Here is a 25,945-nt window from a genome sequence, read left to right on the forward strand (position 1 = left end):
GCTCACCGGCTTGGACCCAAGGTCGCTGGCTCCAGCAAGGGGTTACTCAGTCTGCTGAAGGCCTGTGGTCAAGGCACATATGAGAAAGCAATCAATGAACAACTAAGAAGTCGCAACACACAACGAGAAACTAATGATTGATGCTTCTCATCTCTCTCCATTCCTGTCTGTCTGTCCCTGTCTATCTCTGCCTCTGTAAAATAAAATAACACAGTACATATTATACATATAGTTAATAATATAGTTTCTAAATGTATTTATACTCACAACCTGGGCCTGTTTTGATGAACACAAAAGGGATATCCTGGCAGGAATGGTAGAAAGACACACACGAAGCTCTTCCTCAACAGTTCTCAGTCTCTCTCTGTTTTTAGTTTTTATCGCAGTCAAGCTTGAGAAGCTCAGCTCACATAGATATGTGGTTGAAAACGGGAGCAATGTCAAAATAGTTTTGTTGGCCAGAATGGGGAACTCCTTGGCAACAGATAACCAAAAACTGTCCAAAGGAAGATCAGCAAACTTTAGCTTTAAACCATGATCTTGTTTCAGTTCAATGAGTTCCTCTTGCTCCTTTAAAGTCATGTCCTTTCCAGCAACGGATACTGAGCTGTATGGGTCCCTAACCCAGTCAAGGCATTCTGTGAAGGCTGAAGAGAAATAAAATGACAACGTCTTCTCAAGAGTTTTCAAATGTCTGCCAATCACCTCGCACATTGCAGCAGTGTTTCCATCATGCTGTTTCTCAATGAGCAAGAACATCTCAAGGTTGCCACGCTGCACATGTTGTTGCCAGAGCTGCACCTTTAAATGGAATCCGTTCATTTTATCAGTGCTTGTAAGCAGGTTTTCATTTCGGCTTTGCATCCGTGTGTTCAGTTCATTCAGATAATGAAATATATCAGCCAGGTATGCCAGCTTTGCATACCACTCATCACTTGCAAGCAGCTTTGAGTAATCGGACCTCTAGTTTGTCAGAAATACTTTAAGTTCCTCTCGCAACTCATACACACATGCCAGCACTTTGCTGCATGACAGCCACTGGACCTCCGTGTGGAGCAATAAGATTTTATGTTCCGCTCCCATTTCTTTACACAAAGACGCAAATAAGCGACATCTCAAAGGTCGCGTCTTCACAAAGTTCACTATGCTCACAACATCATCCAACACAGGAGCTAGATCTGCTGGTAAGGTCTTTGCAACGAGGGCCTCACGGTGCAAAAAACAGTGCGTAACAATAACATCTGGGTTTTTCTTTGACCCTACTTACAAAGCCTTTGATGCGCCTGACCATGGCTGCAGCTCCATCAGTGCAGACACTTGTGCAGTTTTCCCATGTAAGCCCGCTTTTATCAAGATATTCCGACATGACCCGAAATATTTCCTCTCCTGTTGATTTTTCTGGCAGTGCCTTGCAAAATAGGAAGTTTTCTCTAATGGCTTCTCCATCCACAAAACGCACGTTGGCCAAGAGCTGACAATGTCCACTAATATCCGTCGACACATCAAGTTGCAAGGCAAATTTCTTACTGATGCGCACCTTTTCCAAAACAACAGTTTCAATGTCCGCAGACATGTCATCAATATGTCTGGCAATTGTGTTATCTGAGAGAGGCATTTTAGCTATCTCTTTGGCCATGGTAGGGCCAAGCATCTCATTTACAATGGCTTTAGAAGCTGGCCGTATTAATGTTTCTGCCACAGTGTTGGACTTTTTTGATTTAGCTACGAGTTCAGCAACAAAAGCTAGGTAGCTAGCTTTGAGGGCTCTCTCGTTTACCTTTGTGGTTTTTCTCAAAAAAGTTGCCCGTTTCTCATTGTTTGTACGTAAGCGGGCCGTAGTTTGGGAACCCATGTTTAATTTCCCCACAGCACACCTGACCATGTCTCACGGCACACTAGTGTGCTGCAGCACAGTGGTTGAAAAACACTGGACTAGATGACCCAGTTGTTCTTGTAAGCCAGGAAGCTCCTGCATTCTTCTCCCTCCATTCTCCACAGAAAGGAGGGGGCAAGAAGCTTGACCTTTCCTCTGTAAAATGACGTTGCCAAAACTAAGTTTTACAGTTCTTTGGGACCTTATCACAAAGGTTAGACTTAAAAAGGGGAGATATTTGAACAGGCTGGTACAGGAAATTTGCAATACAGTATATCGCTAATGAAGCCTTCATCTGCAATGATAAGAGAATTAGAAGGAAGAGGAGTTTAGAGAGCAATATTAGAAGGAGATTAGGGGAGATTCAGAGTTAAATTTGTAAAAAGCAATTAGAGAGATGGGGTTGAAGAAAAATGACTCCCCCCACCTCCAGTCTATCCGTTCCTTTTATGATGTATTTATTTCCTGAAATGAACCTCGGTAGTATCTTTTGTGCAGATATGGTGTGGGGTAGGGCAGGGGTTACATATTATTAGAGTGAAAGAAAGTTAGAGTAGGAGAGGAGCATCATTTGGATGGGGGTGGGGTTAGTCCATATGGAGGATGTTTAGACAAAAGTAACTGGATGGGAAAGTAAGGGAATCTGGAATATTGTTTTTGACAGAGTAATCAATGTACCGAAAAACTATAGCAATTGTTCAAAAAGAACCAGGCTTCCTTTCCTTCCTGAAAGCAATTTTTAAATATTGTGGTATGCTTATTTACTTATTTATTCATTTTAGAGAGGAGAGAGATTAAGAGTGAGAGAGAGAGAGAGAAATAAAGAGAGAAATAAGGGAGGAGCAGGAAACATCAACTCCCATATGTGCCTTGACCAGACAAGTGCAGGGTTTCGAACCGGCGACCTCGGCATTCTAGGTCGACGCTTTATCCACTGTGCCACCACAGGTCAGGCCAGCAATTTATGTTTTAATGCATACATATCCCCAGAAATATATTACATTTTTTCCCCTGAAAATTCTGGAAAGAAGCTAAAGAATAGATTGTATAGTTTTACACGGAAAATCACCAAGCGAATCCTCTCCCAATAAGGTTGGAAAAGTGGGAGCATCCTGGTCAGTGCTCAAGACTCTAATGTGTCTTGCTGCCCCCAGCAGCAAAGTCAGGAGAAGGAATAAGGATAAGAAAACTCTTCTGCTGTTTCCTTTGAGCTGTTACCACATCTCCTGAGGGAGGAGAGCAGCCGCCAAATCTATCTTGTTCATGGGTGGTTCCACAGAGATTTGCATAGTGCCTGGCTCATAGTAGATGTTAAAAGATACTTATCCCTTTTTAAAAAATCACCGTATTCTTTTCTTATTCTCTGGTCTGTGAACTCTGAATTGCCTATCAGACTGGGTCTAGCATATTTTGCCTAGCATGTATGTAACAAAAAGTTTCCAAAAATATAAATGCAGAGAAAAGGATAAGATGAACTCTGCCCCTGTAGGCTGGAATGAAGAGAACACACCAAAGTGGAAAAGCTATTACTCCTATAGCAGGGAAAGAGACTATCTGCTTTCTCCCTTCTCCCACCCTATATCCAAAGAGTTGAAAAAGAAGTGAGGTGAAGTCAGTATTTACCAGAGAGAAAATAACTGGCCTTCGCTGAGAGATTTTTCTCAAAAGCAATGTAGCAAGTGCTTCAAGAGTCAGACAATGATGCTGACATGCTCCCATACTTCACAGTCCAACCAAGACCGACAGAATAGAGGGACTATTTTCAGTCTAGAAAATGCTCATCCCGCCTGACCAGGCGGTGGCTCAGTGGATAGAGCGTTGGACTGGGATGCAGAAGACTCAGGTTCGAGACCCGGAGGTCGCCAGCTTGAGCATGAGCTCATCTGGTTTGAGCAAAGCTCACCAGCTTGGACCCAAGGTCGCTGGCTCAAGCAAGGGGTTACTCAGTCTGCTGAAGGACTGCGGTCAAGGCACATATGAGAAAGCAATCAATGAACAACTAAGGTGTCGCAATGCGCAATGAAAAACTAATGATTGATGCTTCTCATCTCTCCATTCCTGTCTGTCTGTCTCTGTCTATCCCTCACTCTGACTCCCTCTCTGTCTCTGTAAAAAAATAATAATAATAAAAAATAAAAAAATTAAAAAAAGAAAATGCTCATCCCTTCTCAGAACATGTCAACTGTAAAGAAAGAGATTGTGATTAAGCTTCAGAGAGAAGAGCAACTCTAGATGGTGACAGTAAGTTAGGGACAGTGAGAGAGATGGTGAGCTTTTTGTGAGGACAGGAAAAGGAAAGTAGAGGAAGTGTTACAGTAATATAATGTTATAGTAATTAAATATATAGAAATATAGAAAAATATGGAAGATATATAGAAATAAGTTAGGATATAATATTTAAAGCCATTAAGTCAAGGCCTTGGCCACTGAGCAGTGGTAGAGCATCAGCCTGGTGTGTGGAAGTCCCGGGTTCGATTCCCGGTCAGGGCACACAGGAGAAGCACCCATCTGCTTCTCTACCCTTCCCCCTCTCCTTTCTCTCTATCTCTCTCTTCCCCTCCCACAGCCAAGGCTTCATTGGAGCAGAGTGGGCCCAGGCACTGAGGATGGCTCCATAGCCCCCCCCCAGCCTCAGGCGCTAGAATGGCTCCAGTTGCAATGGAGCAATGCCCCAGATGGGCAGAGCATTACCCCCTAGTGGGCTTGCCAGGTGGATCCCCATCAGGTGCATGTGGGAATGTCTCTCTGCCTCACTGCTTCTCATTTCAGAAAAAAAGCCACTAAGTCAAGTAAATAAGGCTATGATGTCTGGACAGGAATTAAATCTAGTCTGTACAGATATGACAGGTAAACTCTGCCTTTCACGCAGGTCCCAGCTAGTATGTGTGTGAAGTTATATATAGATAAAAAGTGGCTTGATGTCATAACTCTGTAGTTTAACATAAACAAGGACCTTCCCTACCAACACCTTAAAAGTGGCTTGATGTGACATTTTGGTAGATTAACATAAAAAGGGTTCCCTGCTAGGAACTCCCGAAAAGGTTGTTTGATGTGATAATACTGTAGATTAACATCTGTTAGAAGGCATATGCCAGCAGGGTATTAAAGCCAGGGGCCTGCAGCTGCAGTTAGTCGTCCAGACTCCAACCTGAACATGAACTGTCTCCACACTGCTCTGACCAAGGACAGCCAAGAGGAGCATGCTGACGGGGCCCCCTTAAGCTGTTCCCAGGCACGCCATAGGATTTGTGAGTAATAAACTGCCCGTGTGTCTGTTGCAGCTAACTTGTGTGTCGGTCATGTCTTTCCTCCAGTGACAGTTGGTATCAGTACTGGTAAGTAGCGTCCTCATAGCCACCTCAAGAGTAGTCTCAAAGAAGCTGCCAGTCCTGCTGTTAAGCAGGAGTGTCCACTGTGTGGGGAAGTCGAATCAGGGACGCCTGATTGACGTAGAGCTCGGGCTTTACTGGGACAGGAAGAGAGAGGGCTTACTAATAGAAGCTTCTTAGTAGTGGGGGTGGGGGTTCTTTTGTTGTTGTTCTGATTAGTGGCAGCAGGAATCCTGAATGGATCTAATCTGGAGCTGGGAGAGCTCAATGAACATGTTCCTGTCGAAACCCACTTTGCCTCTCTCACTATGGGCAGCTCTGGCTGAGGACAAGCCCAGTAGAAACTGATGATCCAGTCAGCAAGTGGGAGGGGAATTCCACAACCATCCCCCAGAGAGGAGTTGCTGCAGCTCACTGCTTTGGAGGAGGGCCATAGGCGGAGTAAGTCTGGTGGGAAACGCTGTAATTTCCTTTTTTACTTATACAGTAAAGTGCAGTATCCAGAATGGATGTCCTCTTCGTAGCCATCCTTGCTGTGCCACTTATTCTGGGTGAGTTCACTTCTCTCCCTGAGCTTAAGGGCCAGATCTTCTACCACAAATGGAGTGGGAGAAAAGAAAATGAGGGGAGGGTGACTAAGTGCAATTCAACAGTGAGTGATAACACTCTCTTATCTGTGCCACAGTTCAGTGTTTTGGGGGTGGTAGGGGAGCTGGGAAATAGAGCCAGGAAAGAGGGAGGAAAGCAGAGTCCTGTCAAAAAGGGACAGCTGATGAGGATGAAACCCCAGAATCGGCAAGGTCCTAACAAGAATGAACTGCGCTCACCATCACCACCGGATTGGACAAAATGACAGGGGTTGATGTGAGAGTGACAGAGAGGTAGACTCTGAAGGTGGGGCAGTCTGAAACTAGTGAGGGAAGCCAGGATATCTTTCTCCCCAGAATGTTGGAGGAAAAAAGCCTTTTAAAGGGAGGGAAGTGAGGGTGATATTTTAGGGTGGTGAAGAATTGGGTGCCTTCAGGAACACTGTCTGAAAAGTAGCGCAGCTCCTTCCCTCCATTGTTCTCAGTCAGCCAGGTCCTCTCATTGTTTCCTTTTCCTCCAGATTCTTGTGTCATTGCTGTGGTTCAGGGAGAGACTTCAAGGAGCTTAGGGAAATGTTTTTGCAGGAGGCGGAGAGTTCTTGATCCAATCATATCCAAGTCACATATTTTCAGTCCCAGGAAAGAAGAAAAATGAATACAGATGGGTAATTTACAGTCCAGCTGACTCATTTTAAGAAAACAGATGTAAAATGGTTTGTTTAGAGTGATTCTGCTAGTTAGCAGTAAAACTGGAACTAAAATACAAGTTCAGAAGCTTAATGGTGGGCCCTGGCTGGTTGACTCAGTGGTACAGCGTCAGCCTGGCATGTGGAAGTACCAGGTTCGATTCCTGGCCAGGGCACACAGGAGAAGCACCCATCTGCTTCTCCACCCTTCCCCCTCTCCTTCCTCTCTCTCTCTTCCCCTCCCACAGCCAGGGCTCCATTGGAGCAAAGTTGGCCTGGGCACTGAGGATGGCTCCATGGCCTCCGCCTCAGGCACTAGAATGACTCCAGCTGCAATGGAGCAATGCCCCAGATGGGCAGAGCATCGCCCCCTAGTGGGCATGCCGGGTGGATCCTGGTCGGGGCACATGCAGGAGTCTGTCTCTCTGCCTCCCCGCTTCTCGCTTCAGAAAAGTACCAAAAAAACCCAAAACCACTTAATAGTGTGCGTGTTCGTCATTTGTGAGAGCCATGCATAAGAAAACTCAGAAAAACCATGCAGTCTAGAACATACAGTAGATTTGGAGCTTTTAATTTCTGGTCTCTCTCTCTCTCTGCTTCCTACATTTTTAAGGTTTAGTTCTTGTTTTGGATTTACAGTATGTGAAGGGATCTGTTTTCTGTTCTGGGAATTCCCAGATTGAAAGGACACAGAGAAAGAAGCCTCATCACAGACATGGAGCCCAGAAGATGAAGAAGAGTTTAGAGGTGCAGAGACAGGGAGATAGTCTGACCTTTGGAGGCGAGGCCAAAGGAAAGTAAACTGATAGAGCTGAGCTCAACCTCAGGTGTCCTTGTTGCTAAGAAGTTCCAGATGCCTCTTGACCTCTAGTTATTATCCCCATAGGACAAAAATATGAAGATGAAGAAGGACTAGAAGAGGATGATTATTATCAGGTGATCTATTATTACACAGTCACCCCCAATTATGGTGAGTATGTAAAAGGCATACCTTTAGTAGAATGGAAAGAGGTTTGAGGGATACTTAGTTCTGAGACCTTGCCTTTCCCTTTGCAATAGAGCAGCTGGATCAGAGAGAACTTTTTTTTTCTTCTTTTTACTTAGAAGCAGAGAGGCAGACTCCCACTTGCACCCTGACCAGCACCCACCTGGCAAGCCCCCTACAGAAGGGTACTCTGCCTATCTGGAGCCACTGATTCACTGCTCAGTAACTGAGTTCTTTAGCTTGAGCTGAGGCTATGGAGCCATCTTCAGTGCCCAGGGCCAAATTGCTCAAATCAAGCCATGGATGCAGGATGGGATGAGAGAGAGAGAGAGAGAAAGAGAGAGAGAGAGACAAGGGGGAGGGGTAGAGAAGCAGATGGTTGCTTCTCCTGTGTGCCCTGACTGGGAATTGAATCTGGGACATCCACATGCCAGGCCAACACTCTACTGCTGAGCCAACCGGCCAGGGCAGAAAGAAATTTTGCTATGAGCAAAAACTGTCAAGGCTCATGATGTTATTTCTGAAGTTAGCAATTTTCAATTCTTTGGAAACTGGTTGAAACAATTCAAAAAAATTTCAAATCTGTAAATTATCTTAGATGTTAGATTGAAAATATGAATGCATACACATTCACATTTTTCACATTAAAGTACATTAGAATTAGATTATACCAGTCAGTTTTACAACTTGAGCAAATTGAAGTGTTCTGAGCAATTTCTTCCTCTTCTCATTTCTAAATGTAGTTCTACCTCTCTTTCATTATTACTGATTGTTTTCTCCTCCCCAGATGACTTTGGTGCAAATTTCACTGTTGATTACTCCATATTTGAGTCAGAGGACAGGCTGGTGAGTGACATCTAAGAGGATCAGAATAGGTAATAGTGAAAAAGAAACTGGGCAATGTTGAAATATAAATTATTAGCAGGAATAAAAATGAGTTAGGTGAAATTAAACTGGGTAGTGGCACAAAATAGACCTGTTATCATAGTTGGGGAAGAGAATGAAGCAGAAACCCAGCAGGTTAAGACACAGAGAGGGAGGAGTAGTCCTTGAGTCAAGGGAATTAGTGAATGGGATGGGTACACAATCCATGCAAACATAAGGTAGGGGATCCTTGAGTTTAAGTCTTAGAGGGTGTGGAGGTGAGGGGAGACAGGAGAGATGAAAGAGAGTCTATGAGGATATCATATGGAAATGATAATTTTTTGTTTTCTAATCCTATTGAGGACAGAACAAGTTGGATAAGAAAATGAAAGCAGATGAATCTACCATTAGTGGTAAAGCAGAACTTGCAGACCATCAGAGGCCTGTAACAGTGAAACCAGTGACAATGGAAACAGTGAGTTAATTGGGAACAAGGCGGGTGGAAGATGAGACATCCCTTACCCTGAAGAGATCCCAGGGATGGTGATACGGAACCGAGGAAGGATTGGAATACCCGGCTTTGGTGGATGGGGAAACCAAGTAACTAATATTACAATGCAAGTGTTCATCTCAGCCTGCCACCATTTCTTTCACTGAGATTTAATACTAACCTTGTCTACAGAACCCTGGAAAGATTTAGTGCAGTTAAATTTCAGTTCAATATGTAATGTGTGTGTGTGACCCATGCTTGAAGCATCTAAGGATCCTGCTGCTGATGAAAAATAAATCTATGATGTTGTTATTGCCCTCAAAGTATTCATAAAACCCAAGCTTACATTTATAAAACATTTAGAACAAAATGAAAAGATTTATAACAATGTTAAATTACATACAAATTTGAAAAGCATATTACCTAGACAAGTGCTTTGCTTTTTTTTTCTAAGTAGTTTTTTTTTTTTAATTTTACTAGGGTGACATCAATAAATCAGGGTACATATGTTCAAAGAAAACATGTCCAACAAGTGCTTTAAGGCAGTGGAAGGAGAGAAATCAGTACAGGAGTTGTCTGGAAGACTTTTAGAAGGTGACTGTCCTTGAGATACACTTTGAAGAATAAGTGAGCTTTTTTTTTTTTTTTTTTTTTTTAATTTTTTAATTTATTCATTTTTAGAGAGGAGAGAGAGAGGGGGAGAGAGACAGAGACAGAGAGGGAGAGAGAGGAGAGAGAGACAGAGAGAGAAGGGGGGAGGAGCAGGAAGCATCAACTCCCATATGTGCCTTGACCAGGCAAGCCCAGGGTTTCGAACCGGCGACCTCAGCATTTCCAGGTCGATGCTTTATCCACTGTGCCACCACAGGTCAGGCTCTTTTTTTTTTTTTCCAAGATTTTATTTATTGATTTTAGAGAGACAGAGAGAGAAGGGGGCGGAGAATTGGGAAGCATCAACTCTGTAGTAGTTGCTTCTTGTATGTGCTTGGACTAGGCAAGCCCAGGGATTTGAACCAGCGACCTCAGCACTCCAGGTCGACACTCCATCCACTGAGCCACCACAGGGCTGGCAGCAAGCTTTTGATTGGTGGTATATTATAAAAGGATAACAGCAATTAGAAAGAAGAATAGTTATTCCAAGAATGAAAGAGCTGGATTGACAAGGGGGATAGAACAACGTGGCATGTTTTGTGAGAAGAGGGTATATGTAAAGGAAGAGTAAGAATTTAAGAAAAAAATAAAATTTACAAGACTCTTAATATTTGTTTAGTAATTTCACATATGGAAAGATAGGGCAAAATTATAAAGAAACTGAAGTGTCAGGCTGATGTTTGGACCTACAAGAAACAGAGAACCTAGTAAGTTCTTGAGGGTAGATGAGGCCCTGGCCGTTTGGCTCAGCAGTAGAGCATTGGCCCAGCACGTGTGGAAGTCCTGGGTTAGTTTTCCAATCAGGGCACACAGGAGAAGCAACCATCTACTTCTCCACCCTTCCCCATTCTCTCTCTCTCTCTCTCTCTCTCTCTCTTCCTCTCCTGCAATCATGGCTCTAAAGGTTTGAGCAAGTTGGCCCCAGGCACTGCACTAAAATAGCTCAGTTGCCGAGCAATGGAGCAGCAGCCCCAGATGGGCAGAGCATTGATTGGCCAGGTAGGAGCTTCTACCCGGTAGGGGGCTTGCAGGTAGATCAGGTCAGGCGCATGCAGGAGCCGGTCTGTTTACCTCCCTGCCACTCAATTCAAGAAAAAGACACAATGAAAGACTTTAGAAAAATTACACCAGAGATTTTCCTGACAAAGAGAACCTACAAAACAGACAATTTCTATTTACATTTACACTTGACTTTTAGGCACAGTTCAATGGACAAGGGAAGGGGATGCCCCATCAGGGGCCTTTCAGGTGGTCGCCTGGCCATGTTCCTCACAGGAGCTTAGGCATCTCTTAGCATTGGTGGGTCGGTATAAAGCCCCGACTGGGATCAGAGAGTGTCTGATACCACCCTAAGCTGTATGAAGATCGCCAAAGAACTGCAAGTTGGAGCCCACTCGGACTCCATAGTTATTCACCATGGAGCCACAAACTGGAAACTCAGGTGCAGGTACCAGAGATCCCCACTCACACATCAGTCACTCAAGGGTTTTCAGACAGAAACAATAAAAGCAAAGAATGAGATCTCGACATGGACAACAGCACAAAGGTGTCCCTGGAAGTCCGAGGCAGGACTAACTCAACCCCCACTAATTGACTTCCCTGAGAGCACAAACAGACGTGTCCAGGAAGTCCGAGACATGACTTACTCAGTCCCCACTAATGTCTTCTGAGAGCACAAACAGACATCCCCATTAATTGTCTTCCCTGAGAGCACAAACAAATGTGTCTCGGAAAGTCCAAGGCAGGACATAACTCTCCACCAACATCTTGGCCCTGGAGAGACTATTGTGTAAGTCCGATCGCATCGATCCTTTTTTTTTTTTTTTTTTTTACAGAGACAGAGTCAGAGAGAGGGATAGATAGGGACAGACAGACAGGAATGGAGAGAGATAAGAAGCATCAATCATCAGTTTTTCATTGCGACACCTTAGTTGTTCATTGATTGCTTTCTCATATGTGCCTTGACCGTGGGCCTTCAGCAGACTGAGTAACCCCTTGCTCGAGCCAGCGACCTTGAGTCCAAGCTGGTGAGCTTTGCTCAAACCAGATAAGCCCGTGCTCAAACTGGCGACCTTGGGGTCTTGAACCTGGGTCCTCTGCATCCCAGTCTGATGCTCTATCCACTGCGCCACCACCTGGTCAGGTGCATCAATCCTTTTTTGTAATAGTTCCAGATTGACTATTATTAATAGTCACAAACAGAAAAGCTAGAATTCAAAACAGACTGAAAGCTAGAATTCAGTAAAGCAAAAGATTTGCCTTACTTGCCTCCAGAGGTAAAAATTTACACTCCTCGATTTCTCTGCAGAATTGTCGAGTTTTAGGGACCGGGGGTGTCTGCTGAGAAGGTGTCTGAGACCCACAGGAAAACTGGAGGCCTGGAATGTCTCAGGGGGCACCCCTCCTAGAGATCCAGTGGGGTCAGGCAACCTTCCAGAGAGGCCAGCTGATTTGGGTGTCTCTACCCGGTGACGTGGAACACTGGAATCCTGGACAAGCCCTCAAATGTTATAAAGTAGTGTAATCCGCTGGTTACATAGAGGCACCAAGGCAGGTTATAGAAGAAATTTTGAGGAGTTTATTAATTATCCAGCTAGCTACACAGGGCACAATCCCAAATCATGTAGGGTAGGGCCTCATACAGTTCTGAGCCTGCTTTTTTTTTTTATTTTAATTTTTATTTTATATATATATATAAATATACATATTTTTTTATTTTATTTTATTTTTTTTTATTTTTTTTTTTACAGAGACAGAGAGAAAGTCAGAGAGAGGAATAGACAGGGACAGACAGACAGGAACAGAGAGATGAGAAGCATCAATCATTAGTTTTTTGTTGCGCGTTGCAACACCTTAGTTGTTCATTGATTGCTTTCTCATATGTGCCTTGACCGTGGACCTTCAGCAGACCGAGTAACCCCTTGCTCGAGCCAGCGACCTTGGGTCCAAGCTTGTGAGCTTTGCTCAAACCAGATGAACCCGTGCTCAAGCTGGCGACCTCGGGGTCTTGAACCTGGGTCCTTGGCATCCCATCTGAATGCTCTATCCACTGCGCCACCGCCTGGTCAGGCTGAGCCTACTTTTATACAAAATCAAGTACTGCTTGGAGTGGGTAAGGAGAAGCTTGTGATCCCTTTGTCTAGAGCAGGGGTCCCCAAACTTTTTACACAGGGGGCCAGTTCACTGTCCCTCAGACCATTGGAGGGCTGGACTATAAAAAAAAACTATGAACAAATCCCTATGCATACTGCACATATCTTATTTTAAAGTAAAAAAATAAAACAGGAACAAATACAATATTTAAAATAAAGAACAAGTAAATTTAAATCAACAAACTGACCAGTATTTCAATGGGAACTATGGGCCTGCTTTTGGCTAATGAGATGGTCAATGTGCTCCTCTCACTGACCACCAGTGAAAGAGGTGCCCCTTCCAGAAGTGCAGCGGGGGCCAGATAAATGGCCTCAGGGGGCCACATGCGACCCGCGGGCCGTAGTTTGGGGACCCCTGGTCTAGAGGTATACGTTACTCTTATGACTTTAGGATGGGAGGGTGAGTCTGGGTATAGGAATTCTTGATTAAGGTACATAAACATTGTTTTCTAAGGTTTTCAGATAAGTTCTATCTTCTTTGTTCTGTGTGGCAAGTAGCCTCAGCCACCCTTGCAGAGAATTCTAGGAATCAGCTAAACTATGACTAGGTGACCCAGTTGTCCTTGTAAGCCAGGAAGTTCCTGCATTCTTCTCTTTCCATTCTCTATAGAAAGAAGGGGTAAGGGGGCCTGACTTTTCCTTTTTAAAATACTAATTTTGCCTAACCAGGTGGTGGCACAGTGGATAGAGCATCGGACTGGGATACAGAGGACCCAAGTTCGAGACCCCCGAGGTCGCCAGCTTGAGTGCGGGCTCATCTGGTTTGAGCAAAGCTCACCAGCTTGGACTCAAGGTCTCTGGCTCGAGCAAGGGATTACTCGGTCTGCTGTAGCCCCACAATCAAGGCACACATGAGAAAGCAATCAATGAACAACTAAGATGTCACAACGAAAAAACTAATGATTGATGCTTCTCATCTCTCTCCATTCCTGTCTGTCTGTCCCTATCTATCCCTCTCTCTGACTCTCTGTCTCTGAAAAAAAAACACAAAAAACTAATTTTAGCCCTGGCTGGTTGGCTCAGTGGTAGAGCGTCAGCCTGGCGTGCAGGAGTCCCAGGTTCGATTCCCGGCCAGAGCACACAGGAGAAGCGCCCATCTGCTTCTCCACCCCTCCCCTTCTCCTTCCTCTCTGTCTCTCCCCCTCCGGCAGCCGAGGCTCCATTGGAGCAAAGTTGGCCCGGGCACTGAGGATGGCTCTGTGGTCTCTGCCTCAGGCGCAAGTGTGGCTCTGGTCGCAACAGAGTGACGCCCCGGATGGGCAGAGCATCGCCCCCTGGTGGGCGTGCCAGGTGGATCCCGGTCGGGCGCATGCGGGAGTCTGTCTGACTGCCTCCCTGTTTCTGGCTTTGGAAAAATACAAAAAAACAAACAAACAAAAAAAAAACAAACCTAATTTTAACAATTTTTGCAATTCCTTGGCACCTTATCACAATATGAGAAAGCAATTAAGCAATCAGTGAACAACTAAGGAGCCGTAATGAAGAACTGATGCTTCTCAGCTCTCTCCCTTCCTGTCTGTCTGTCCCTATCTGTCCCTCTCTCTGTCTCTCTGTCTCACAAAAAAAGATAAATATTTTAAAGTATACAACAGGCTCCCTTTAGATTATAAACTCCTTGAATAGGAGCCACGTCTTAATCATATCCCTCCTTAATTTATATCCCTCCTCTAGCACATAGCACAGTGACTGGCACATATCAAATAAAAAATACATATTGAATTGAGTTGGGCCTCCTTGGTACAGTCAGGAATGGCTGAAAGGCACAGGATTTTTTATAGTGAGGGGGAGGAAAGCTGGTCTTTCTCTACCCTCAGAGGAAAGAAAGACAAAGGCTGGTATAAAGAGATGGCTATCTTTTGGGGGGAGGGGTAGTAGGAAGGATGACACTGGCCTACTGTGGGGGGATATCTATATTTTAGCAGAGTCCAGCTATGAACCAGGCTGTATCCAGTCTTCAGTGTCCTGTTTCCTTCCTCCTGTCCTGGGCCCTCCTTCAGGGGTGGATGTATTTCACGTAGAAGGTGAGAGTGCGGCCACTGGCCTTGGGGTAGTCTGTGACGCAATTTTGACCGCTATCTCTGGCTAGTGTCTCCAGCCCAGTCAATTCCCAGATGCTTAAAAGAAGAGAAATCACATTTAGAAAAATCTTATCTATTTTTAAGGAAGTTTAGGAGATGTTGAAACAAAGAATTTTGTAATATAAGTCATTACTTTTTTTCTGAACTGGGAGAATTTCAGGACCTTCTAGAGCAGAAGCAGGTAGAATGGAGAAGAAACCTCTCCAGGTTTCCACCCTGCCTTTAGGAATTAAAGGTGGTTCCAGCCTGGAGTGATTTAATGGCAAGTGCCAGAGGGCAAAAGGGGAGGGGCCCAATAACTTGGCTGATTAGAGACAAAGTTCAGAGGCTGAAGGGGTGGCAGTTCCCTAATGCAGGGGAGAGGTGGTGGGGGAAAGAAGGAGGGAATAGAAACCTGTATCCTAGGGAAGGAATTTGAGTTGGGATTCTAAAGAACTATGGAGCATGAAGAGATTTAGCAGGAAGAAAGGGGTGAAAAAGGGAGGAGACACATCTTCCAGGAGCTGTCATGGAGAAATTAGCTGAGAACATGAAATCTGGGGAGTTTTCATAGAGGTAGGGGGCATGGAGGGGTTTCCTGAGTCCCCTGAACTTGGTTGTTGTTACTGTTTTCCTTTCTTTGCTTTTTTTAGGAGAGAGAAGGCTGATATGACTCTTTGGATGGGGATTTGGGAAGAGAAAATTGGAAGATAAAATAAATAAATGACATCATCTGGTTAGTCTCTATTTCATTCGTTCATGAGGGTATGTTCCAAAGGCACAACACTAAAGAGAGCACTGGGATATGGTAGATTAGAAAGGAAGTTAGGTGACAATAGTATTAGAGGGAGTTATTAGGACTGTGAATAAACCTGAAATTTGGGGAAGAATAGAGAAGAGAACTAACAAACAACAGGTTTATTCATAGTCCATAATTCCCTCTAATTCTATTGCTTTGTTTTATTACATATAGTGTTAAAACTGTGGGAAGAGCTGAAATTTATAACACTTTTTTCTTTTTATAAAATAAGCACAGTTAAAATACATAAAATATCACCTGAACTGTGGTGGCACAGTGGATAAAGTGTTGACCTGGAATGCTAAAGTCACCGGTTCAAAATCCTGGGCTTGCCTGGTTAAGGCACATATGGGAGTTGATACTTCCGGCTCCTGCCACCCCTTCTCTCTCTCTCACTCTTGATCTCTTCTCTCTAAAGTGAATAAATAAAATCTTTTTAAATATATATATATTAGATTTTATTTATTCATTTTTAGAGAGACAGAGTAGAGAGAATGAGAGAGAGAGAGAGAGAGAGAGAGAGAGAGAAGAAGGGGAGGAGCAGGAAGCAACCCCCATATGTGCCTTGACCAGGCAAGCCTGGGGTTTTGAACCGGCAACCTCAGCATTCCAGGTCGATGCTTTATCCACTGCACCACCACAGGTCAGGCTAAATAAAATCTTTTAAAAATATGTGTAAAATATCAAAAATTCCTTAGAATAGATTCTAAAAATTCACACCACTTCACCCCTCACCCCCACCCAACAATGTCTTCCAGTTAGTAATTAGAGCAAGCTGGGACATTCTCCCCGCCCCCCTCCACCCACCTTAGGGATCCTAATCAGAACTGGGCTGCCCCCTTGCGGGCTCTTCGATGTCACAGCTTCAATCAGCCTACAGTCCCTGAGCTCCTATCTCCTCTCTCCACTGTAGTATTTCAATACTTCAAGGGGCAGCGAATAGTAAAACTCTGAACTTGTCACCTTCCCTCCTTCAAAGCCTTTCGAATCTCTACGGGAGAAATGAAGAAACTGAAACAGTACAAACGCATAATCTAGGAGATTGGGGACCTCGTCCATTCCGTTCCCTTACTAGGAATCACAGAATTCAGGGCGCAGGGCCTGAGGAGCCAGGGTAGAAAATTCAGGAACAATCGAGTTCGGCTTTGACCTTTAGAGTCGTGGCGAGCTGGCATCTGAGCAGGTAACGTGCATGGCGGGTTATGTAAGGAAAGGGCTGGAGGAGCAGCCTCTGCGGGGAGCCCGAGAGAGGACGCTATGTTCTCGGCGGCAGTCCCCACCCTCCTCACCCAGCAGGGCAGGAGGCACTCAGCTTGTAGGAGAAAGAGGAGGGTGCGGTAAATAGACCGAGGAATCACGAGGGCTGGGTCACCGAAAGGGGCAGAGGATCACAGTAACACGCATCCATTTTCACACACGTTGCATACGCAAGGCGTTGATAGTTCCACTTGCTGCAATCGTGACCCGAGGCGCTCAAAGAGGGGGCAGAGGGGTCGGCTCCCAAGAAGGTGCCAGGAGTCCCATATCTCGAGGCGCGCACCTCAGGTCACAACCAGTCTGCACACTCCAGCCACGCGTTCCCGGCGCACCACTATCCTAAATAAGGCCACGGGTTCCGCCCTTTTCCTCCCCTCCCTACTTTTCCACTCTTTTTCCATCCTCCTCCTTTTCTCTTCACCGTGTCCCCTACGCGAGAAGCATGTAGGGGCGGAGCACGGAATGCTGCCCTTCCAGCCAATTATCACCCACTGCCTCTCTATTGGCCAAGCCCCTGTATGCTGTAGCAAATGGAATATGGACTTCAGTAACTACAATCACGTGCCACCGGCATAAGACCAATGAGTACGAGGTCTGAGTACGCAGGAGGAAGGCACGTGCGGAGCTGCACGTGTCTGGGAGGGGGAAGGGGCGGGACCCACTGGGAGAGAGGCGGAGGTGGGTGGCTGAGTTCGGGAGAGTCGGAGGAGCTGGAGACAACCTGGGCTGAGCCGATCCACACTCGTGAGTAGACCTGGGAGGATCGATAGCCGTCTGCGCGGGAGGATCAGCTCCAGAGAGAGTAGGTTTAGGGTCCTCTTGGTATTGGGAGGGATCGTATCACGTGGCAGAGCGACCCGAGAGGGTCTGGAACAGAGGTCCTGATCAGAAAGACTAGGAAGAGGTGGGAGGTGTCTGTCGGAGGTGGTTCCTGCGGAGTCACTAAGTGCGTTCCAGTACCGGAGATTGAACGCTCGCAGGTGGCGTGACCTGAGGTAGAGGTTCGCTGCGGGATGAGGCGAACAATGGGCCAGACTGGGGAAGGTGTCAAGTCTGGTATTTACTCTCAAGTGAGGGAAGAAAAAACTGAAGTCTGTCAGGCTAAGAGCTGCGCTGCGGAGGCCAGAGAGTCAGATTCTTTAATGGAAGCGGGGGAAATGGCTTTTTCTACTGTCTCTGAGACAGGTAATATTGGGGAAGGAGAGAAGAGATAAGATTATCCCATACAGTACACCCCAGTTTCCCAGTCTTAATTCTCAGATTCTGATTTCAGATTCCTTCGCTTTGCTCTTCAGTTGCAGGTCCGATCTTTGGGTACCCGGGAGCTGCTCTCCAGCCCCTGCTTCTGAACCTATGGATTCACCATCTAGCGTTTCTTCTTATTCTTCTTCCTCTCTACCTTCCTCTTTTTCTACCTCCCCAGTGAACAGTGACTTTGGCTTCCCCTCCGATAGTGAGGGGGAGGACAAGAGGGCCCATGGCCCCAGGCCAGGCACTGTTGGGCAGAGGGGAGGTTCTTGGCCCAGCCCAGGTCCTATCCGCCTCAGGCAACGACCCAAGGTTTCCAGTAACCAACATAGAGCTTCTCACTTGGAACAGCCGGGCTTGGCTTCTCCTATGGCAAGATCTGGGGTCAAAAGATCAAGATATCGGAAATTGGAGACCAGTCTAAATATCCATGGTTGTACCACAGAAGGGGACCTGCTCTTTGCTCAGAAGGTAAGAGAAAGCTGGGGAAAGAAGACACTACTGGAATGTCTTACCACCCTGCTGGTTAGTAAGGACTCTGTGAGGATAGTCTTGGCTCCTAGATTTGGAGATAGAAGAAGAATCAGTACTGATGTAGGCAATGCTTGGTATTCTAATAGCCTTTGCCCGGTTTTCCTACAGTGTAAAGAGCTCCAAGGATTCATACGCCCTCTCACAGACTTACTGAATGGCCTGAAGATGGGTCGCTTTGAAAGAGGTAATTACCTGATTAGTCGCATTCATCTGAGCTAGGTTCTCTCTCTCTCTCTCCTCTTCCTCTCTTTTAAAATGTTTTTCTTTTTATTTTTTTATTGATTGATCTTAGAGAGATAGAGAGAGGAAGGGGAGGGGGGGTAAGCATTCATTTGTTCTATTTAGTTGTGCATTCACTAGTCCCTTCCGTATGTGCCCTGACTCAGGATCCAACCTGCAACCCTGGCGTTTCAGAATGATGCACTCTAATGACTGAGCAGCCAGCCAGAGCTAAAATATCTTTTAAATGAGTTTTTCTCTTAAGTCTTACTTTGGGTCCTGGGTGTTTTCTTTTTCTTCTGTGACTTAATTTCTTTGGTGGATCCATTAACTGACTCCCTTTGTCCTTCCTTTACCTGACTGAATTCTTGAAATTCAATCCTTCAACACTAGAATCTATGTAAACAGAATAAATTAAAATTAAAAAAAAAAAAAGAAATTCAATCCTTGATCTCTTTCTCAAACCCTGAACCCAGGATTGAGCAGTTTTCAGCAGAGTGTGGCAATGGACAGGATCCAGCGAATTGTAGGTGTTTTACAGAAGCCACAAATGGGGTAAGTTCTCCCAGTTTTTTCTTCAGTACTTCATAAAAAGAGTTATCTTAAACCCTATCTTGTTACTTTTTTTCGCTCTTAATTTTTTTAATGCCTTTTTCACAGAGAACGTTATCTGGGAACCCTGCTACAGGTAGAAGGAATGTTAAAGACTTGGTTTCCTCACATAGCTGCCCAGAAGTCATCATTGGGTAATAGCAGGCACCAGCTGACCAGGGTAAGAACTTATAAACATGAGGAAGAGGTGGGAAAATAACAAGGAAATTAAGTGTACATTTAGAAAAAGGTTCCCTCTTCCATTTCCTTCTGGGTCTTTTCATCTTTTCAACAAGTTTCTTTTCAGGAAAGGGAAAGATGAAACTTCCTTTCTTGTCTTGATTCCTAAATGCTTTTTGTTCTATCATTGAAAAGAACTCCATGAAGTTTAATCCTAACCCTCATGGGGCAGCTAGCTTATCTGTTGTCTGCATAGATACAGAAGGCTTTTTTACTTGGCCAAGTGATTCATGCTTCAGCTTCTCTCTGCAAATCCTTTCTCTTCTGGTGCCTCTTAAATGCTTTCCTCTCCTTTTTACTCCTGTCCAAGTATTCTTGTAGCAGACCCCCTAGAAGCATGGGTTTAATGGACTGGACATAAGAATTACATCATTGGGGGAGAGGTTGGCAGCTGTGGGGCACCTAGTGTTGGATAGAGCCTTAGACCTAGTGTGGCAGTGTTATTTTCTGGGCCTTTGATTAATAGTGTATTTAGGAGGCACTCAAATGGTAGGGAAGAGAAAGTTTCCTGTAGATAATAGACAGTCCTTGTTTTCAATCAATCACAGGTACTGCTTTGAGAATAATTGATTTGAAAATAAGCAGAGCGTCCCTGGCAAGATAGCTAGCTCAGTTGGTTAGACTCAGAACATCATCCCGATATGCCAAGATTGCAGGTTTGATCCCCAAGTCAGGGCACTAACAAGATTCAACCAATGAATGCATAAATAAGTGGAACAATAAATTGATGTTTCTCTCTCTCTCTCTCGCCCCCTCTCCCTCTCCCTCCCTCCTCCTCTCTTTCTGTAAAATCAATTTTAAAAAGTAGGAGGAAAAGAATGAAATCATTTATTTGTTTTTTTAGTGAGCGAGAGCGAGGGGCAGGGGAGAGAGACAGGAAGGGAGAGACATAGAAGCATCAACTTGTAGTTGCAGCACTTTAGTTATTCATTGATTGCTTCTCATACGTGCCTTTAAGGAGGGGGTAGTTCATGCCAAGCCAGTGACCCCTTGCTCAAGCCAGCAACCTTGGGACCATTTCCATGATCCCATGCTCAAGCCAGCAACCCTATGCTCAGTCTGGTGAGCCTGCACTTAAGCTGGATGAGCCCTCACTCAAGCCTGCGACCTTGGGATTTTAAACTTGGGACTTCAGTATCCCAGGTCGACATTGCATCCACTGCACCACCACCAGTCAGGCAAGAATGAAATCTTACCATTTGCAACAGTATGGATGGACCTAGAGGGTATTATGCTGAGTGAAATAAATTAGAGAAAGACGAATACCATATGATTTCACTTACATATGGAATCTAAAGAACAAAATAAACAAGCAAACAAAACAGAAACAGACTCAGAGATACAGAGAACAGACTAATGGTTGCCAGAGGGTAAGGGGATTAGAGCAGTGGTCCCCAAACTTTTTTGGGCCACGGACAGTTTAATGTCAGAAAATATTTTCACGGACCGGCCTTTAGGGTGGGACGGATAAATGTATCACGTGACCGAGACAAGCGTCAAGAGTGAGTCTTAGACAGATGTAACAGAGGGAATCTGGTCATTTTTTAAAAATAAAACATCATTCAGACTTAAATATAAATAAAACAGAAATAATATAAGTTATTTATTCTTTCTCTGTGGACTGGTACCAAATGGCCCATGGACCGGTACCGGTCCGTGGCCCGGGGGTTGGGGACCACTGGATTAGAGGACTGGATGAAAAAGGTGAAGGGATTAAGATGTACACATTAGTAGTTATGAAATAGTCATGAGAATGTAAAGTACAGCATAGGGAGTATAATCAGTAATATTGTAATAACTGTATAAGTGCCAGGTGGGTACTGGAAATATAGGAGGGGACACTTTGTAAAGTATATGACTGTCTAACCAATATGCTGTACACCTGAAACTAATATAAAATAATGAATGTAAACTGTAATTGAAAAATGAAATTTAAAAAGAAAAATGAAATTGCCTGACCTGTGGTAGAGCAGTGGATAAAGCGTCAACCTGGAACGCCAAGGTCACTGGTTCAAAGTTCTGGGCATGCCCAGTCAAGACACATATGGGGAGAGTTGATGCTTCCTGCTCCTACCCCTCTTCTTTCTCTCTCTCCTCTCTAAAATGAATAAATAAAATCTAAGAAAAATAGATACCCTAGGGAAAGAAAATATCAATAAAAATGAAATTAAAAAATAAGCAAGAGAGGTCTCACCTGTGGTGGTGCAATGGACAGAGCATCGATCTGGAATTCTGAGGTTGCCAGTTCGAAACCCTGGGCTTGCTCCATTAAAGCACATACAAGAGCCCTGACCGGTTGGCTCAGTGGTAGAGCGTCAGCCTGGTGTGCAAGGGGTCCCGGGTTCGATTCCCGGCCAGGGCACACAGGAGAAGCGCCCATCTGCTTCTCCACCCCTCCCCCTCTCCTTCCTCTCTGTCTCTCTCTTCCCTTCCTGCAGCGAGGCTCCATTGGAGCAAAGATGGCCCGGGCGCTGGGGATGGCTCCTCGGCCTCTGCCCCAGGCGCTGGAGTGGCTCTGGTCGCAACAGAGCATCGCCCCCTGGTGGGCAGAGCGTCACCCCCTGGTGGGCATGCCAGGTGGATCCCGGTTGGGCGCATGCGGGAGTCTGACTGTCTCTCCCCATTCCCCATTTCCAGCTTCGGAAAAATACAAAAAAAACAACAAAAAACAAAAACAAACAAACAAACAAAAAAGCACATACAAGAAGCAACTACTATGAGTTGATGCTTCCTGCACTTCCCCCCTTTCTCTCTCTCTCTCTAAAATCAATAAAATCTTTTTAAAAAATAAGCAGGAGGATCTTGGCTGCATATTAATTTATACTTCTTAAGGCACTCAACATAGGAAATTAGAACTTAAAATACAAAAGTTGGGAAATGATGATTCCAATTAAAGGAAATTCTAAATGAACTGTAAGTAATAAGAACCCATGGGACTTTTTATTTTGTATATGTGTGAATATCCAGTGCCTAATGTAGCGTACAGTGCATAGTGGACTCTCCAGTATTTGACTAAATGAAAGTATAGTTTGGTTACTAAAATTTTTATTTAATTATGACCAGGCAGGAACTTATCTGTTGCATAAAACAAGGTATATTTGCTTTGCAAACAGTCCCAAGGAAACCAGAGGGTTAAGCAACGAGGTAGGGTTCATCTAAAAGTTTTCTCATAATTTCTTTTCTCTTTTCTCCCCATCTCTAGCATTTTCCAAGCCACCACAGTTATCCAGCCACTTCCTTTCCTGCACCTCCCATGGAAAAGATGGACCAGGCACAGCTAAGACATCTAGTATGGAAACCAAAGCAGCCTTGGCATCTCACTGGGTGGCCCGCTATGAACCTCACTTGGATCCACACCTCTCCAATTTGCAACCCTCCTCTCAGTTCCCCTGGTACTGTCTCCTTTAGCCATGATCATTTAGGCACTGGAGCCAGCATTGGTGTTATCCTTTTCCTCCAGCATGGAGAGCACCCCTTCACCTACTCTGCCCCAACCTCTCCAGTTCCGCCTGCTACAGCATCTCCTGTCATCCCTGGTTGTCCTAAGAAACTATCTGGAGAGGGACCTCGTTGCCACAGTTTGCCAGTAACTCTCCCATCAGACTGGAGCTGTACGCTATCCCCTTGTGATCCACCCTCCATGGCCAGAGAGTTGACCGTGGGACACCTAGAGCAGATGAGAAGCCATCCTTCAGTTGCTCCTGATGTCCACCCTCTCAACCCCTAATCCAGGACTTGAGACTTTGATTTCTAATTTGTGCAAATATATGTCTCTCTATATGTTTGTGTGTGTATATATGTATTTTACTTTTACTGTGTGTATTTGTGTTGAGGGAAGAGAAATTTTTTCTGATTAAAGAAATTTTCTACTTAAACAGTTTGCTGATTGGGGTGGGGGTGGGATTGAAACCTTCCGTTTCAAATACCAGTATTTATACTCTGAGATGCAGAAAATCAGGAAGTGGAAATGTTTGTGAAATTGAGCTCTACCGAGTTAAAAGGCTGGAGAGGACAATATAAATTCTGTGAAAGGAAGAGGGACTCTGCTGCTGTGTTCCTAAGGAACACCCTTGAGACAGTTACAGAGCTCCGAGCTGGCTTTCTTTTTTCATTCAGGCTCAGAGACTAGTACCTTTCCCTTTGTGTCTCTCATTCTTGTAACCATCCAGCTGGCCCAGACTAGCAGGTTCTTCTGCTCTGCAATAGCTCTTTGCCTTGATGGAAGCTGTTGATGCTTGTGGATAAATACATATGTAATCTGCCAGAGGCAGGACACGAGAGCCAGAACATGCACTGTGGTCACCAGTTTTGAAGAGGAAGGGGTGCCCTAGAACTGTTAGAATGTCCCCTCAGATACTGGGCTACCTCGCCTGACCTGTGGTGGTGCAGTGGGTAAAAGCATCGACCTGAAACGCTGAGGTCGCTGGTTTGAAACCCCAGGCTTCTCTAGTCAAGGCACATCTGGGAGTTGATGCTTCCTGCTCCTTCCTCCCTTCTCTATCTGTCCCTGTCTCCTCTCTCTAAAATGAATAAATAAAATTTAAAATAACTAAATAAAAGAAAAAAAAGATACTGTGCTACCTCTTAATCAAATAGTTGCAGCTGCTAGATATACAGAGGTTGGCAAAAGTAGGTTTACAGTTGTGAGTATGTAAAAGTTTATTCTTGTATTATTATTGTATTCATTACAAATGTGTCAACCTACTTTTGCCCACTCTTGTATGTTATTAGGTAGCAAGAATAAAGTCTCTGAATTTACTTACATCTATTCTTTTCCTTGTAGTATACTTTCTCATTTGTCTCACTTTCTGCCAAAACCATATCTTCTCCCCTTCTAAGCCTTGGCAGTATATCAGACTACACAGTCATTTTAGTTATTGTTTATTGCCTACTGAGAACGTTTCTCAAAGCTAGTTATGTCTTTCCCCTATGTCTCAGGTCCTCTGTTCTCAGTGAATAGTTGTCTCCTTTAATTTCAGAGAACATGACCTCCTTTCTAAGGCAAACCTCTCTATTTGTGTGTTTGGTTACCTTTCACTTCCAGAACTTTTGCTGTATCACCCCTCTTTCTGTTGTAACTTCAATTTGTTATCGAATTATTTATTATTTATTTCTCCTACAAGTTTGATTAGGTGCCCCCTTCTTGAAAACCTTTTGAGCCTGATTGTCTTCTCTCCTCCTTTCTCCTTTTTTTTTTTTTTTTTTTGGTGACAAAGAAGGACAGATAGGGACAGACAGACAGGAAGGGAGAGAGATAAGAAGCATCAATTCTTTGTTGCTGCACCTTAGTTGTTCATTGATTGATTCCTCATATGTGCCTTGACCGGGGCGGGGTGGGGGGGCTACAGCAGACCAAGTGACCCCTTGCTCAAGCCAGCGACCTTGGGCTCTAGCTGGTGAGCCTTGCTCAAACCAGATGAGCCCACTTTCAAGCTGGCAAGCTAAGGGTTTCAAACCTGGGTCATCTGCGTCCCAGTCTGACACTCTATGCACTGTGCCACTGCTTGGTTAGGCTCCATCATTCTTGACAGGGTAGTCTAATCGTATTCTTTCTGACTCCTTTCTACCACTCAGTCCTTAACCTCTTGCAGTCTAGCTTCCACGAGCACTCTACTGCATCTTCCCAAGTCACAAATAAATTCACAGAATCAGAGTATTATAGTGTAGCTTCCACCCAATCAATAGCTAGGTCCAGTGGGCCTTTACAAAAGCTATGTACTTCATGCTCTCTGTATCATTTGATGTTGCCTACTGAAATTCCCCTCCCTTGGATCCCATGACAGAACCCTATCCTAGTTCTCCTCTTACATATCTGGCAACAACTTTCATAACTCTTAATGGCCCCACTTCTTCCCACTCCAGAGGATATTCCCCTAGGCTTACATGTTGGCTATTTCTTCTCTGACAGCATTCCTTTACTTACAGGTTTTATCTTCTTTCATGGCTTTAATTATTACCTTAATTTTAGAAAACTGCAAAAACTTCATCACCAGTCACAATCTTTCCCCTGGGTTGACATACTGAATGTCTAAATTTCTGCTGGAGAGTTTCTATTTACATATTACTAACACTTAAAAACATTGAAAACTTCAGGAGTTTTGAGCCAAGAGGTACCATTTGTATCTTCTCCAACCCCTTTATTTCATAGATAAGGAAACTTAGGTTTCTTAGGTTCTTGTGCAAGAACACAATGTGTGGAACAGAATGATTGGTTTATAGCCTGGTGCTTTTTCCAGTGCTAACCAATCAAAATGTTATCTTTAAAGATGTTCTGTTCTGCTTTGTTTCTCTATGGTTAGTGCTATCTATGCTACCATCATTTTTTCAGATAACTAGGCTTAAAACTTGATGTCATTTAGTCACCAAATCCTTTCTTATACTGT

The 25,945-nt window shown here is 44.5% G+C and overlaps 2 protein-coding genes across 13 annotated transcripts; both read left to right on the plus strand.

Annotated features, from left to right (window-relative positions):
- Positions 1 to 5,184: 5,184 nt before the first annotated feature.
- Positions 5,185 to 15,412, plus strand: C3H1orf54 (chromosome 3 C1orf54 homolog). 7 transcript variants are annotated; one of them, XM_066372280.1, is made up of 7 exons: positions 5,185 to 5,208; positions 5,690 to 5,753; positions 7,362 to 7,445; positions 8,248 to 8,306; positions 8,692 to 8,799; positions 14,537 to 14,638; positions 15,328 to 15,406. In XM_066372280.1, the coding sequence occupies exons 2-6, from the start codon at positions 5,708 to 5,710 to the stop codon at positions 14,633 to 14,635; spliced, it is 396 nt and encodes a 131-aa protein (XP_066228377.1). In that variant the 5' UTR covers positions 5,185 to 5,208; positions 5,690 to 5,707; the 3' UTR covers positions 14,636 to 14,638; positions 15,328 to 15,406. The 7 variants fall into 7 exon arrangements, with proteins under 7 accessions (XP_066228377.1, XP_066228374.1, XP_066228375.1 ...); XM_066372277.1 differs by lacking the exons at positions 5,185 to 5,208; positions 5,690 to 5,753 and adding an exon at positions 5,401 to 5,643; XM_066372278.1 differs by lacking the exons at positions 5,185 to 5,208; positions 5,690 to 5,753 and adding an exon at positions 5,401 to 5,643 and having other exon boundaries at positions 14,540 to 14,638.
- Positions 15,413 to 17,393: 1,981 nt separating this feature from the next.
- Positions 17,394 to 23,647, plus strand: CIART (circadian associated repressor of transcription). Of its 6 annotated transcripts, none has more exons than XM_066372286.1 (6): positions 17,394 to 17,474; positions 18,026 to 18,449; positions 18,621 to 18,696; positions 19,208 to 19,286; positions 19,392 to 19,503; positions 22,765 to 23,646. In XM_066372286.1, exons 2-6 carry the CDS (start codon positions 18,084 to 18,086, stop codon positions 23,287 to 23,289), a joined length of 1,158 nt encoding a protein of 385 aa, XP_066228383.1. In that variant the 5' UTR covers positions 17,394 to 17,474; positions 18,026 to 18,083; the 3' UTR covers positions 23,290 to 23,646. The 6 variants fall into 6 exon arrangements, with proteins under 6 accessions (XP_066228383.1, XP_066228384.1, XP_066228386.1 ...); XM_066372287.1 differs by having other exon boundaries at positions 17,415 to 17,532; positions 18,278 to 18,449; positions 22,765 to 23,647; XM_066372289.1 differs by having other exon boundaries at positions 17,415 to 17,532; positions 18,330 to 18,449; positions 22,765 to 23,647.
- The last annotated feature ends 2,298 nt before the right edge of the window (positions 23,648 to 25,945 follow it).

The sequence above is a fragment of the Saccopteryx leptura genome, chromosome 3, assembly GCF_036850995.1.
Source record: "Saccopteryx leptura isolate mSacLep1 chromosome 3, mSacLep1_pri_phased_curated, whole genome shotgun sequence".
In the NCBI taxonomy this organism is placed as follows: Eukaryota; Metazoa; Chordata; class Mammalia; order Chiroptera; family Emballonuridae; genus Saccopteryx; species Saccopteryx leptura.